Source organism: Tiliqua scincoides, chromosome 3, assembly GCF_035046505.1.
Source record: "Tiliqua scincoides isolate rTilSci1 chromosome 3, rTilSci1.hap2, whole genome shotgun sequence".
In the NCBI taxonomy this organism is placed as follows: domain Eukaryota; kingdom Metazoa; phylum Chordata; class Lepidosauria; order Squamata; family Scincidae; genus Tiliqua; species Tiliqua scincoides.
The window spans coordinates 163,658,255-163,672,975 of record NC_089823.1 but is presented as its reverse complement, the minus strand read 5'-3'; the positions used below and the strand labels follow the sequence as shown (position 1 = coordinate 163,672,975).

At 40.1% G+C, this 14,721-nt stretch overlaps 1 protein-coding gene across 2 annotated transcripts in view; it reads left to right on the top strand.

Moving 5' to 3' along the window:
* BTAF1 (B-TFIID TATA-box binding protein associated factor 1) overlaps positions 1–14,721 on the top strand; it is a 71,754-nt gene that overhangs the window by 16,740 nt on the left and 40,293 nt on the right. Inside the window, exons 4-12 of one of the 2 annotated variants that reach the window (XM_066621901.1) lie at positions 1,256–1,402; positions 2,038–2,201; positions 2,686–2,822; positions 3,688–3,799; positions 6,012–6,080; positions 6,965–7,054; positions 9,983–10,078; positions 10,178–10,354; positions 10,705–10,845. In XM_066621901.1, the coding sequence (XP_066477998.1) occupies positions 1,256–1,402; positions 2,038–2,201; positions 2,686–2,822; positions 3,688–3,799; positions 6,012–6,080; positions 6,965–7,054; positions 9,983–10,078; positions 10,178–10,354; positions 10,705–10,845 (1,133 nt within the window). Of the gene's footprint in view, positions 1–1,255; positions 1,403–2,037; positions 2,206–2,685; positions 2,823–3,687; positions 3,800–6,011; positions 6,081–6,964; positions 7,055–9,982; positions 10,079–10,177; positions 10,355–10,704; positions 10,846–14,721 lie in introns of those variants that run through there. The other variant, XM_066621902.1, reaches the window with a different exon arrangement.

The following is a 14,721-nucleotide window of genomic DNA, read 5'->3' as shown; positions in this document are numbered from 1 at the left end:
GAGATCTATACTATCAACAGGCTGCAGTGTACATGCTTTTAACAATGATAGTCAGTGGGGCTTACTCCTGGATAAGTGTTAGTAAGATTGCAGCCTAGAATTGTTAAAACTTTTTCTTGCTTGATGATGTCATTTCCAGCCATGACATCACTTCCAGGTTATTGACATTACTTCCAGTGGGTTCCAACAGATTGTCATTCTAAAAAGTGGGTCCTGGGCTAGAAAGTTTGAGAATTAGGCATTAGGAAGCCTCTGTATGCCTATAAGGCATTAAAAACATCACTTCCGTTTTGCTTTTTTTAAAAAGGAAGTTACTTTTTTTTACTCTAAGGCTCAGTCTGAGCCTGGCAGAGGCCACAGATGAACGTGCGCAGCCAATGCCGGGCTCAGAGGACCGTCCAGAGGCGAGGGGAGCTCTCCTGTTCTCCAGAGGATGGATGGGGTGTTCCCAGGTATCTGCAGTTTCAGTTTACTGTGGGGGGTTCTGGAATTCAACCCCTGCAGATACTGGAGCATGCCTGTTCTTTCTGTGCGACTATTTTTCCAACCCTGTTCTGCAACATCCTTTGCATTTTAGTATTTGGATATTAACTAAAGTCAATAAATAAAGAATTCTTTCTAAAATACAACTGTGCATTGCTTAGTGGCAGGAATGCAGACTGGCACCTCCATCACCAAGTGAGGCTTGATGTTATGCAAAGCCTCTGAAGGTGAGGGGAGCCACGTTCCCCTTGCCTCCGGGCGCTTTTCCGAGTCTCGCAGAGGCAGAGCACGTTTGTACGCTGCTTCTACAAGGCTCAGAATGCCCATTTCTGGCAAAAACATGCAACTTCCAGTTTCCCAAGAAACCGGAAGTCATGTGTTTTTGACTGATACGGCCGGTCTGAGCCTCATAGAGGTGAGGGGAAGTGCTTCCCTTAGCTTCAGAGGCTAGGGGGGTGAACAGGGATCAGCGGCAGCTGTCACGTATGCAGGCTGTCAGTAGTTGGAATGTCACTAAGCGACTCTTACATGTACATAATTTGGCTCTTACCTATTTTTACACTATGCTTAGATGCATAATAATTAAATTGGAGCCCAATCCTATGCATGTCTACTGAGAAGTCCCCCATTATAGTCAATGGGGCTTATTCCCAGGTAAGTGTGGATAGGATTGTGGCCTCATTTACCAAAAGTAAGACTTTTGAATGGCAAACAACTTATTTTCTTCAATTCAATACCAGTCTTATTCTAGTTTTTGTTAACCTTTATCTAGAAGGTGGCTGTGAAAGTCCAGTGGAAGAGTTACCTGTCTCTGATCGGTTGCGTTTTGATCGATTTGATATCTGCAGACTTTTAAAAAATGGTGCTTCTCTTCTTGGGTCTGCTGGTGCAGAATTTGAGGTCCAAGATGACACATCAGGTACATTTTCTTTTAGTATTTGCAGCTAACAGTGTTGCATTCAAACAATGTTTTTCATTTTGTATTTTGGCATCTTTTAAAAATCTTGACTAATTAAACTATCACTTCATAGTCTTTTAGTTTTTGTAGTTTGTAGTTATAGGTGATATTTTATTTTCTTTACCTTGTATACCTAACTGAATAATTAGCTTGAGCTTTCATAATTCAGATATGTTGTTTACATTTGCCATTATCTTTCCACACTGAAAGGAGACACATGAACAAATTCACATATAGCATAACTGTACACTGTATTCTTATGGTTATTTGCATGAACTCCAAAGATGTGCATATGCATAACTCTCAAGCAGTTCTGCTTCTCCTGAACTTGACCTCCAAGCCTTCTCCTGATGACATATCTATTTTTAGCTCATCGGGCATGATGTTGAAAGCCAAGAAAATCCTTAGCATCTAGCTCCTCAGATGTTTGGCAAATGCTTTACAGAAAAGAGTCTCAACTTGTTTTCTCATGTCAGTTTCTCTAACTTTACTATTCCAAATCAATTTCCTGACTTAGATTTAAAATGTGTTTAGCACTTTGCTTTTAGCAAAAGATAAACCGGGTTTTAAAAACATGAATTATTACATTTTTAAAGGGGAAGTTGATCCCAAAGAGAGGATAGCACGACAGAGGAAATTGCTCCAAAAGAAACTTGGCCTTGATATGGGTGCTGCAATTGGAATGAATACAGAAGACCTGTTCAATGATGAGGATTTGGACTATACTCCTGCTTCATCGTTTCTTGTGCACAAACAACCTGTAGGTAAAATGCCAGACTATTTGGCTACAAACTCACTGAGTGGGTTTGCTTTGTTTATCTGCCATTGTAAAGCATTGAGCCTTAAACTGTATCTGTCCTATAACTTCAGTTATGAAAATGTCATTTGTCACAATCTTGTTATGAAAATCACTGCTCAGTCTTCAAGGTGAAGATCATATAGCAAGTTTTTACGAACTGTTAAATTGCAGACTTGGGATAGGATCCAGACAGCCCATGGCACAAGCAGAAGGTACTTTTGCTTGTCCGAGGGGTCTGGGATCCCTGATTTCCTCCTGTAGCACTCCCCCATGCCACTTCCCACTCTCTTCTGGAAGGTTCATTGACTCTTATGTGATTTTTTTTGTGTGTGTGTGGAAGGGATGAAATGAAAAGATCACAGTGAGGAGAAGGTGGCAGGAAACCTCAGAACTCCACTTTCGGTTTTCTGGATCACAATAATACTGAATCTTTTAATCTTTTCAGACTCTTCAAGCTGCTGAGTTGATTGATTCAGAATTTCGAGCTGGTATGAGTAGCAGACAAAAGAATAAAGCCAAAAGAATGGCTAAGCTGTTTGCAAAACAGAGATCAAGAGATGCAGTAGAAACAAATGAGAAGAGGTACTATCCTAGTTAGCTGCGGAAAATTATTTTTTGAATATTCCAGTGAATATGAATTTTTCAGACCACTGGAATTTGCATTAAGACTTGACCTTATCTGAATATGCAAGTGCATCAAGTACTGTTCTGTTGTCATGGTTGCTGAAAATGCCCTTTCAGTGTATTAGGGCAAACGGATATGTAGTCTTTATGCTGTCCATTCATGTTTTGTAGTATACATTAGAGCAGATTAATTTATAGTACCAAAACTATTGCCAGTTCTTGTGTGTCTGTGCCTTCTGTACATATTTCTATGGACTTTTATGTTTCACTGGCACTGAGTTATACCCTAAGGGATGTAAATGGAAGAAAACTTCCTCACTCCCTTCTTAACTCAGTAGCTCTTTCTTCTCCCTGAAAAACCATTCTTGAGGGCTGAGAGATCTCCAGGCAGCATTCTGATTTTACCTCAGAATGCCAGATTCAGTGGAGGGCACCAGGATGCAGGTTGTGTCTTGTTGTCTTGTGTGCTTCCTGAAGCATTTGTGGGCCACTGTTAGGAAGCTGGACTAGATGGACCTTTGGCCTGATCCAGTGGGGTTGTTACGTTCTTACGATTCTGAGAGTATGAGGGCTCTGGTGTTACAGAGACATTGGCAATAATTGCTCCCATTATACTTGAGAAAGGATACAGCCCTCTATCTGTTCATAATAAACCCAACATTGTGTAATCTAGTAGATGACACATGCTCTTTTGGAATGACCAGCATGTTAATTCATTTCTGTTTAGAATTTAAATGTGTACAGTAGATTGTGTGGAAAATAACTATACTGTTTAATTGTGTTCACTTTGCAAACATGAATATGTTTTGGTTTTCCTTTTCAGCAATGACAGCACTGACGGGGAACCAGAAGAAAAGAGAAGAAAAATCACAAATGTTATCATCAATCAACCTGCAACCGACTCCAAACTATTGGTAGATAATATACCAGAAGAGGTACAGTATGCTCTTTTAGCAAATTAAATTAACCACACAGTCCAACCAAATTATGTTAGCCCAGTTAATTCACTAGGGTAATTAAACACCTGCTGAACTTTATCCCATTGAAATCTGCAGTATTGAAAACTGAGATGAAAGCACTATTAACACTGGAAAAGTTTGAAGTTAAAAACTTCCATAGTTTGAAATGCCTCACCCCAATGCGCAAGGGAAGCTTGGAACATTCCAAATGTGCACCTGGGCTTGTATCACCTAGTATTGGGTTCTGCCAGGCATCATTATGAAGTTGGCCAGCCAGCCAGCCAACCCTCCTTCATTTCCTTTTGATAGGACAGCATCTATTGCAAAGTCTCTGTTCTCTTCATCATTTTTTCTCTTGATGCCTGTACTCTTCTACAGTGCTTAGAATTTGGCATTGGCAGTATCTTAGCTGCAAGGAGCACTGAGTAAACCAAGTGTTTTAAGGATCCTGAGTGAAGGAGTCCTGGAGAACTGTTTTCCAGTGTTCTTTATGCTTACAATTCTTCTGTTGCATAAGATTGTAACTTTCATACTGTTATGCATAATTCTCAAGCGTTTATTGTAGAATGTGCCAGCCCGCATGGTCTCGAGAGCATGACAGTTTGACTCTGTCCAGCCACTGTTCTGGAACTACACTAGCTGTTTGTTTCTGCCAGTTTGTTTCTGAGCATATCAAGGTGCTGGTTTTGACCTTTTAAGTCCCTGTTGGTCTTGGGACCAAGGTATCTGAGGAACTTTCTCTTCCTACATGAATTAGCCTGTCCTCTGAGATTTGTTGAGGGGACCCTACTTTCTCTCTCTCTCTCTGTGGGGGGGGGGGACAGGAGCCAGGTTGGAGGTGATGGAGAAGCAGGGCCTTCTCCATGGTGGCCCTGCATGGTTATGGAACTCTCTCCCATTAGTATTAAGAACTCCCTGCCAGTTGTCCAGCATGGCCTCTAAACTTTCCTTTTTTGCCTTGCTTTTTCCCTCTTTATTGTATTGGGCTCTGCATTTTACCTCTGCTGTTCTACAGGCATACCCCCGTATCTGTGGGGATCTGTTCTGGGGATCCCCCATGGATATGGAAATTGAAAATATGAGGCATGCCAGTATTAATAGCACCCGCACTCATGCCCGTTAATGTTCTTTAAAATGAACTTCTGTTTCCTGATTAGCAGTAGGTCTAGTTTTGTCAGGCATTCAAGCTGCTGGCAGCCTGCTCTTATCGTATTATAAGCCTGAATGCTTATAGCAACCTGCTTAAAGCAAGAAACACTTTCTGGTAAGCCTATAAAGAACTTTAATAGGCACGTAGGGGTGTCCCTGGGATCCGCAGATAAATAAAACCGAGGATATGGGGGCCCACCTGTATTTGCATTTAGTTTTATGTCTATTTCAGGTGTGCTTTTGTGTTTTAAATTTTGGCACTGTCTTATTGTATTTTGTATTGATGTTTTACTGTGTTTTAACTGTCACTGTACCACCTTAAGCACCCTCTATTTTAGGCGGACAAATTGGATACAAATAAATTTGCTTTCAGTTCATACTAATATTTCTAAAACACCTTAAAATAAGGCACTGTATAGAAATTAAATTTAAAATACTCTTCCCACAGAATTCTTAAAGAAAAGACCTTTAGGAATATAGATGAAGAAGCAGAGATTAAAGATCAAAGGCTTAAGAGAAAAGTGAAACTTTCAAACTCGGTTTACATATTTGTAAGGAAGCAGAATTATGATGATACTTGGCTTAACACATGGCTTAATACTATGAGAATTAGTGCTGGAGACTTGTGTGTTTCTCCCTCCTCTTCTTCTCCCTGACATTTTAAAACAAAATGTAATAAAGCTAAATTTGGTAAGGAAATGGGTGCCAGAGTGTGTAAGAAATGTGAATAAAATAAAAAAAACTGTGTTTAATGGAGGAAAGAGAGTGAATTTGAGAGAGGGGCAAGCTAGGATTGTGGCAGTTCACATAATTCTCCCATAGACAAATTGCCTGAATCTTCTAACATTGAAAAGTGTGAAGACTAAATGTTATTCCTATTTGTTGTAGAAAAACTAATAATCTTGTATTCTTTTCTAATACTATAGAATTTCCTTAGTTTTTCATAATTTAAATCCAAATTAAGGTCCAATCATAACCAAGTGTAACTGACAATCTTGGGGTGTGTGTTATTGTTTACAACCACATTTTTTACTTTTAGAACAATGAATGGCCTTTGGAGAGTTTTTGTGAAGAGGTGTGCAATGATCTATTTAACCCATCATGGGAGGTAAACTTTTCTTGTCTGATAATGGTTTGAGAGGAATTCAGATATCACAACCAAAGCATGGCTTAACCATTAGACATGTGCTGCTGTCTACCAGAATCTCTCTTTATCAGTACCCACAGTTCACCTATATTAGACATCATTCCAAATTTATTGTTGTCCTGAAGCAGACAGTGGAGGAGGGAATTGGTATGTGGGGGGGAGGCAGCATGGTAGCCTGCATCATGTTCCCAAAGGCTAAACTAATGATTTGGCTGTGACATTTGTTCTGGTATTGTTGTGTGTATCTGTGATCGGGATGCAGGAAAATATTCCAGTGAAGATTTAAAAAATTATGTATTTAGCAATCTTAAAAACGTACAGATTCTAGTCAACTATTCTCCAGTATATTGTGATAGTCTGGTGGAATATTTGCCTTTCTAGAAGTAGTTATTTTTTCTTTGGAATTGCGTAAGCACTAATGATATGTTTGGATTGCTATCCAGTAGGTACTTGCTGAAAGTACTGGTGCTTTGGTTCTTGGTTTCCACATTCCTTTCTTTGTGAATAGCTCAGGTTGCCTCAGTAAAGAGCAGCATATGCTACCATATTAATAGAACAACTTGTAGCGCAGTCCTATGCACATAAGTCCCTCTGTTTCAAAATTGATCTTCCAGGTAAGTGTGTATAGGATTGTATCCTTAAGCGTAGCTACTGATGTAGCAGTTTTGTAGACCACTTCTGTTGTTACTCCTAAATTATGCATCTACTAGCAATGCAGAGTGTGATCAAGCATAATTGTAAATTGATTGTTTTGTACCAGTAGCCTTTATTTACATAGAAATAATCTTGTGTTGTGGCTTCCATTCTCTAGAATTTCAATCTGTTTTGCTCTTGCAACTTTTTAGATCCGGCATGGTGCAGGTGTTGGATTGAGAGAAGTACTTAAAGCTCATGGTAGAAGTGGAGGCAAAATAGGAGACAGCACTATCGAAGAGGTAGGCAAGATTAATATGCAAACCTAGATAATGCATGATCAGTATTTATGCATTCATTTGTACCACTGCTTTTCTTTCATGAATGAAATGTTTCTATTGGTCAAAGCAGTGCAATGAATGTTCATGCTGCCTCTTTTGAGGGAAAGTAGAATGGCTGCATGCTCCGTCTTCATCCCAGTCCAAGTTTTGAATATATGAAGCAGACCATTAGTCCATCTGGACCAATATTGTCTACTGTGGGTGGCAGTTGCTCTTCAGAGTTCCAAACAGGAGTCTTTTCTACCTTACCTGATGGAGATACCAAGGATTATCATTGTTTTTCAAGACTTTTGAGAGTAGTGTTCTTTAAATAAAGTAATTTAGAACTCGTCACTGGTTCTATCAAAGCAGCTGAGGTGATGTTGGAATGTACCACCTAGACTATAGGGGAATTAATTTTTATTGCATTCTTCCATAAAAGTCCTTCCTGCAAATAGAAACTAGCATAACAGCCGGAGGCCTGGGCCAATATCTTTTTCCTAGATATACTGTTTATTTTCACAGAGTTTTATGCAAAGAAACTTTCAACCCTCATCTGCATTTTGAAGTAGTACAATCCATTCTCCAATTTCATTCTGTTGCATTTACAGATCAGCCCAACTCTCTGGCGAAGTAGCATTGCTCATGGGTAGAATTGTATTAGGTGTAGTTTTATGAAATAATCTATTTATAAACATACTTGATACTTTTTAGAAGATTTGCATGTGGTCACATCAGTGAAGTTGGGTAATTCATCTTGGTGTCCCTTGCATTTAGTTTTCAGCCATTAAACAATCTTTTTGACATTCTTTATGATGTTCCATAGTTGGTTTTCTTTAACTGTCCCTGGGCAATGTTAAGTGCTGAATGTTGTAGTAGTTATTAATATCTAAAGTTAGTTTGTATTTAGTAGACTAAACAAATCATGTGGATTTTGGGGTCCACTGAGCACTGAATGCGGCTGGAGCTGTTCTGAAGCCCATGGAGGCTGTGCACAGCCTCCAAGGGCCTCAGAGTAGCCTCTAGAAGTCCTAGAAGGGCACTTCTGGTTTTCAGCCAAAAACCAGAAGTGCCCTTCTATGACCTCTGGAGGCCTTTCTGGGCTGAACCGGCCTCAGAAGGCTCCCTAATGCATTGGAAGGCAACTTCCAATTTCGCCTTCCGACTCCTTTGGGAGCCTCAGAAGAGCTTCTGGAAGCGACTGGAGCATATCTCCAGTTGCCTCCGTAGGCTTCAGGTTGGGCTGAATGTGGCTCAATGGGAGTCCAGAGGACCTGTGTTGAGCTAAATCAGCAAACCAAAAAACCGTAGATAAGTAGGCTCAGCCTGTACTATAGAATAACTCAGTGTTATTCAAACTGTGTGGCACGGTTCTTTAGGGAGGCGCCAGAAACTCAAAGGGGAGGTGCGGGATGTCCTCTCGCAGTGATACAGTCACACCCCTAGGCAGAATACAAGCCTGTCTGTGCTTTTTTTTTAAAGCAGAAGAAATGGGAGTTACTCAGCTGCTAAAGTGGCTGCTGCCGCCCCGCCTTCTTCTCCCTCCACTCTGAAGCTGCTGCCTTCTGTGTTCGATGCATGTTGTTTCCAAAGCTCATCTGGCAAGTACTGAGCACGCTCAGCTTGCAGTCTTTAACCCTCGCTGATCCTTGTCTGGTTGGTTCCTAGTTCCCAGCCTGGGATCGCTTCTCATCAAAGTGAAATCTCTTTTTTCAACCCCTTCCCTCTTCCACTTCCCCCTTTCGATCTCCAAACCTTCCCGCTTTCCTCCCCCTCCCCAAATAAAACACTTCCTATTTTACCAGTCACCAGGGGTCTTAAAGTTGTTTCCATGCAGTTGGCAAAGGGGGGGGGGAGAGAGAGAGAAGCACACACTTTACTTGTAATTATTAATCTTGTTGTTTGTCTGAAGAGGAAAGGCTGTATTTTTAAAGTGATGAATCTTGCTGTTTGAAGGGAATACTTATCAGCCATTGATGAAGTGATTGCCAGCCCAATCCTATCCACACTTTCCTGGGAGTGAGCCCCATTGACTCTAATGGGACTTACTTCTGAGTAGACATGCATAGGCTTGAGCTGTGCCTCTCCTAGTATAGGAGACAAATCAGCTTCCTAACCAAACCCTTACTAGCTCTGATATATTTTCATGGTCTATTTTTGTTTTCCCCACCAGCTGCTGGAAAAATTTAATTTCAATAAATTAATAAAGGGTTCAATCCTATCCAAGGAGAATGGGAGAAATGACTAGTTGGATTGGGGTCCACAGGGGTATGTGTGTGTAATGTTGGTCAGACTGTTTGTTCACAAAGTTCATTTGATAAAACAATTCTATTGGTATGCTTACAAAGTTTTAAAAAAATGAGTCCTGGACCAGACAAAATCTGCCTACTCCAGCATGCTGTCTCCAACAGTGATCAGCAGCTGGTCATTTATAAAGCATGTATATTGCTGTGTATTAACAATATATTTTTAAGATCTGCATTTAATTAATGATATGATTAATATAATTAATATTAATATAGTTAATATATATTTAATATTTAATATTATATTATAATAAATATATAATATACAATTTAATATTATATTATATTTAATATAGTTAATACTTCTGGCCACTTCCTGTTCAATGATGTCACTTCCAGCCCTCAGGAACATTTTGGGGAGTCATGGCCAACAGCCACAGGTGTCAAGGGAGCCACAGGCCAGAAAAATTTGAGTACCACTGGACTAACTATATAGTTTACTAGTAGTACAAAATATATAACATTACCTTACAAGAATAAGTTGTATTCTGCATGCTAATTTAACATGTCAGTGACATGTAAGTACTTTTATGACAACCTGTAAAAGGCAAGATGCTGAGAGTATTTCAACATTTAACCCATTTATTACTTACTGTTTAAATAGATGACTCAACAGCACCAAGACTGGCTGGAAGATTTGGCTATCAGACTTCTTTGTGTGTTTGCATTAGACAGATTTGGTGATTTTGTTTCAGATGAAGTAAGTGCCACATTGAAAGCTTTCTCACTTTGGATTTTAGCCATGATTTTAAAAAATGCCTTTATACTATTGTTGGCTCTTTTTCTCCTTAAATCTTAGGTTGTGGCACCAGTACGAGAGACTTGTGCTCAGACACTGGGAGTAGTGCTGAAACATATGAATGAGAGTGGAGTTCATAAAACTGTGAATATCCTGCTAAAGCTACTTACACAGGAACAGTGGGAAGTGAGGCATGGTGGCCTCCTAGGGATAAAGTATGCTTTGGCAGTTCGTCAGGTAATTGCCTTTAAAATTGTTCAAGGTGGTATTGCTTATTTGATTATTCTTTGAAGTCAAGAGAGCAGCTTGTATGTGTCTGAGTGTATGTGACTATTGTAGCCAAGCAGGCAGGGCCAATTGCAGGGACAGTTGCATCTAACTGGCACCCCTGGGAGGAAGGGTTTGTTTTAGATCAAGTTAGAAGAAAAAAATAAATAGAATATTTGCAGATAGCCATGGGAATTGTTCTAGGAAGAGAGAGAGACTTGGTCATATTTTGTTAAGTTACTAAAGAGAATGTTGCAAGGGACGTGGTCCTGATTGTAGGTGTACAGTCAGCTGTATCCTAATGGTTCTTGCTCTTGCAGGACTTAATTGATACTTTATTGCCTAAAGTTTTGCCGGCAATAACTGAAGGTCTGCAAGATCTGGATGATGATGTCAGAGCTGTTGCTGCAGCATCCTTAGTGCCGGTAGTAGAAAACCTTGTCCACCTTCAACCACAGGAAGTGAGTATGGAAACGGATGATTTTAATCCCTCTAAAAATATGTCCAGGAATTAGGGTTCTGTGTTTTGGTGAACTAACTTGCCTTGTATATCTTATCTCTTTATCTGTAACAAAGAGCATTGTTGTACCTTACAGATCAACCAATTTATTTCAGCATACACTTTCATAAACTAAAGTCCATGTAATCAGAAGCATGAAATGAAATCCTCAGTTTTCTTCAGGAATTTGTGTTCATACGTGTGCGTGTGTGTGTGTGTCTATACACGGACACGCACATGTATGAACACAAATGCCTGAAGAAAACTGAGGATTCCATTTCATGCTTCTGATTATATATATACACACACACACACACTGTGTATGTGTGTGTATAAAAAACAGTAAAGTGTGTTTATATAAATAAAAAAAATCTGCCTACTGAGAATAACACATGCAACTGATAAAGTGGACTGTAGTTCACAAAAGCTTATGTTGAAATAATTTGGTTAGTCTTTTTAAACCCTATTCTTCTGACAGGAGTTAATTGACACTGTTTATGTTCTGGAATAGATTTGTATTTGTAAATTTGGGACTGAACTGTACTGTGAAACAGCTTTGCCCTGAGACAGTGATGGCAAACCTATGATGCGCATGTCAAACATGAAACACCACGATGCTTTGAGTGACCAAGCAGCATTCACCTCCCAACAATTACTTGTATTTCATTTTTGTAATTTGATGTTTCTTTATATCAGTGTTTCTCAGGCTGTGGGTCGGGACCTACTAGGTGGGCCGCAAGCCAATTTCATGTGGGTTCCCATTCATTTCAATGTTTTATTTTTAATATATTAGACTTGATGCTATCATGGCATGTGATTGCATTTGGGGAAATGTTACAGACCTGTACTTTTAACAAGCTTCTATGTATATTCTTTTAACAATGATAGTAAATGGGACTTATTCCTGGGTAAGTGTGGGTAGGATTGCAGCCTTGGATTGTTAAACATTTTCCTGCTTGATGATGTTACTTCCAGTCATGACATCACTTCCGATGGTCCTGACAGATCCTCATTCTAAAAAATGGGTCGCAGTGCTAAATGCATGAGAACCACTGCTTTATATAATACATAGCCGCATGTGTGATTGAACTGTATTTTTTTAAATAAATGAATGTGTAAAGAATTGTTTCTCTTTCTGTTGGGGGGGGGGCATGCCAGCAGAGTCAGGTTAGGCATTTTCCTAATTTTTGACACACCAATCCTGAAAGGTTCACCATCACTGCCCTAAGTAGATTTTTGTTTGGGAAATAAGTGTATGAAAATCTTTATTCTGTGCATTCTAAAAATTGTTTCTAGTCAATTGAATCTTGTTTTTTGGGCCTCCAAAAGGCCTCTGCAAAACTCCTTAACTCAAAATTAATGAGATTTAATAGTCATTAAAACTGTTGGACATAAACAATGCAAGGTAATCTTTAAAAAAAGAACTACTGATACAAAAAGCAAAAACCAAAACACTGAATGCAAGGAGCAGTGGAAACAAAAACAACCCAACAGGGAAATTTAACTCCGCTGAAATGCTTGATAAAACAAAAATAAAAGTTTTTACCAGGCATTGAAAGTTCAGTATAGAGGGGCTATGTCACGGGTTGATCCTCAGTCCTGACAAGTAATTTGCTGGCTGCATAGTAACAGGCCTGAAGCCTTGGCCATACCAGAGCAGCACAGCATCCTGGGAGCCTCATGCTGATGCAATATCTGGTGACATGCATCAGGTGACTACATGTGAGTGTGTGTATGTGTGTAGCAGCACCTGCATAGTCAGCATGACTGTGCAGTATTTCCTGCACTCTGATTGGTCACAAGAAGTATAAGTTCCAGCAGGGGCAAGCAAAGAGTGTGGGAGAAGCAGAGCATTGTGAGCCGGAGGCTACGTTGGTTGGAACAGTGGATCGTGTACCGTTTGTACTATTTGGACTCTGTAAATATCTGTACATAGTAAAGGAGGAGTGTGGTGGAGAACTTCTGCCTTTGAGTCTTCTTTCTCGCCGAGGATGATAGTGCTTGGCTTTGAGGCACAGAAACGATAACTGCTGCGCAGCTTCCTGCGTGCCAAGCTGTTGGCGGAGCTCCAGCAGCAGAGCGGAGCTGTTCCAGAGCGGTCTGGGCACAACGCAGCTCGCAACAGGCTAAATAGTCCTGTAGGAGGAGAGAGTTCTGTTGCTTATGAAGTCCATCCAGGTGGGCTGTGTCCTGTCCATCCATAACTCAGAAGATCAGGATAAATGAAGTGGAGTCTCCCATGACAACAGGAAAGGGCAAGCAGATTTATATGGAGAAAATTGGCCCTTCAAATATGTTGGTCCCAAAGCATTAAAGGCTTTCTTTGAATAGAACCTGGAAATATACCGATAACCCATGCAAGTGGAAGAGTACAAGATCTTGTGCTTCCAGGTGTGGACCCCAAGAACAGCACTTGCTGCCTCATCCTGGATGAATTGAAGTTTCTAAATACTGTTGAAGGAGTAGCCCCATAAAGTGCATTGCAATAGGCCAACCTTGATGTGAAAAGTTAGACAAATTTAAACCCACAATGAGAGAGCCTGTTCCTTTTATGGCAAAAAAATGTTGATTTAAATGGGACAAATTTACCTCTCTGTCATTTTCTCTATTTGCCACGTGAAGCACTGTGAACTTTTTTGTTGAACATGGTTATATAAAATGAAAGAATGCTATGTTTTAGATTAGACAGCAACTGTTACCCTGCACATGCCTGATCTTGTCTGATCTTGGAAGCTAAGCAGGGTCAGGCCTGGTTAGTACTTGGATGGGAGACCGCCTGGGAATACCGGGTCCTGTAGGCTTATACCATAGTCTTTCGAGACTGAAGGTTGCCAACCATGTTTTAGATTAATACTATCTCTGCATAACATATATGCAGTCTTGTTCACTAAGTGATAAACACTAGTTTTCAACCTTTGTCCTTCGTCTTGTAGCAGAAGCCTTCACAGTCATGATTACAAAGGAATACATAAGGTAAGGGGAAGCAAACCTTCAAGGAATGTCTCCCCTCCCCTTTTCTGCATTTCATCAGGTTCACCTAGTGTAAGGGTCCTAGGGTAAGATCAAACATCTAGAGTAGAAGGTTGTTCCATTTCTGCTTGTCTTTTCAAGTTTGCTTCTTGCTGAAATGATTGCCTGCTTGAGGGTACTTTTTCTCTCCCAGTAACTCTTTAATCTTTCTGCTACACTCTGCCTTTTACTTTGTTAGATGTTTAGATCTTATTCCAGGTTTAGTACTAAATTCTTGCCCTTTGAAAACAGGATTGCTCAAAAGTTATGATAGTATTACCTGAGACTATTAACACTTTTCAGGATTACTTTAGTTTGCAAAAGACAAAGAAAATGAGTTTTGGAGATATAAAATACCACCATGCTTACAAATGTACCCCAAACCTCAGTGGTTCCCAAACTGTTTGCCATAGCAATCTCACAGGGTTGCTGCAGGATGTCCCTGGTGGCCCTTTCTTCCAGCTGGTTGCTGCCATCTTGGATTGCATGAGATCTCATGCTATCCTAGATGGATATGCCCAGGAGAGCTGGGAAGAAGAGGCTGCCCCGAAAGAAGGGCACCGTAACCCCGGTAAGTTTGGGAACCACTACTGTATGTGAATGTCAGTTGTGTTTTGAATACATTTCGCCTTTGTAATGTATTTTTATTCACAAAAAATAAATGGTATCTAGCTATACTTTGTATATTGTGTAACAACGTGTTGACAAAGTTGCAGAATCTCTGACTCGCAAGTTTTTTCCAAAAAAGATGCCTCTGGTGTAGCAAACTATTCCAGAATAGAAGACTAGGGTTCACAAGTAGAGTGCCATGGGCACTACTTGTATAAGT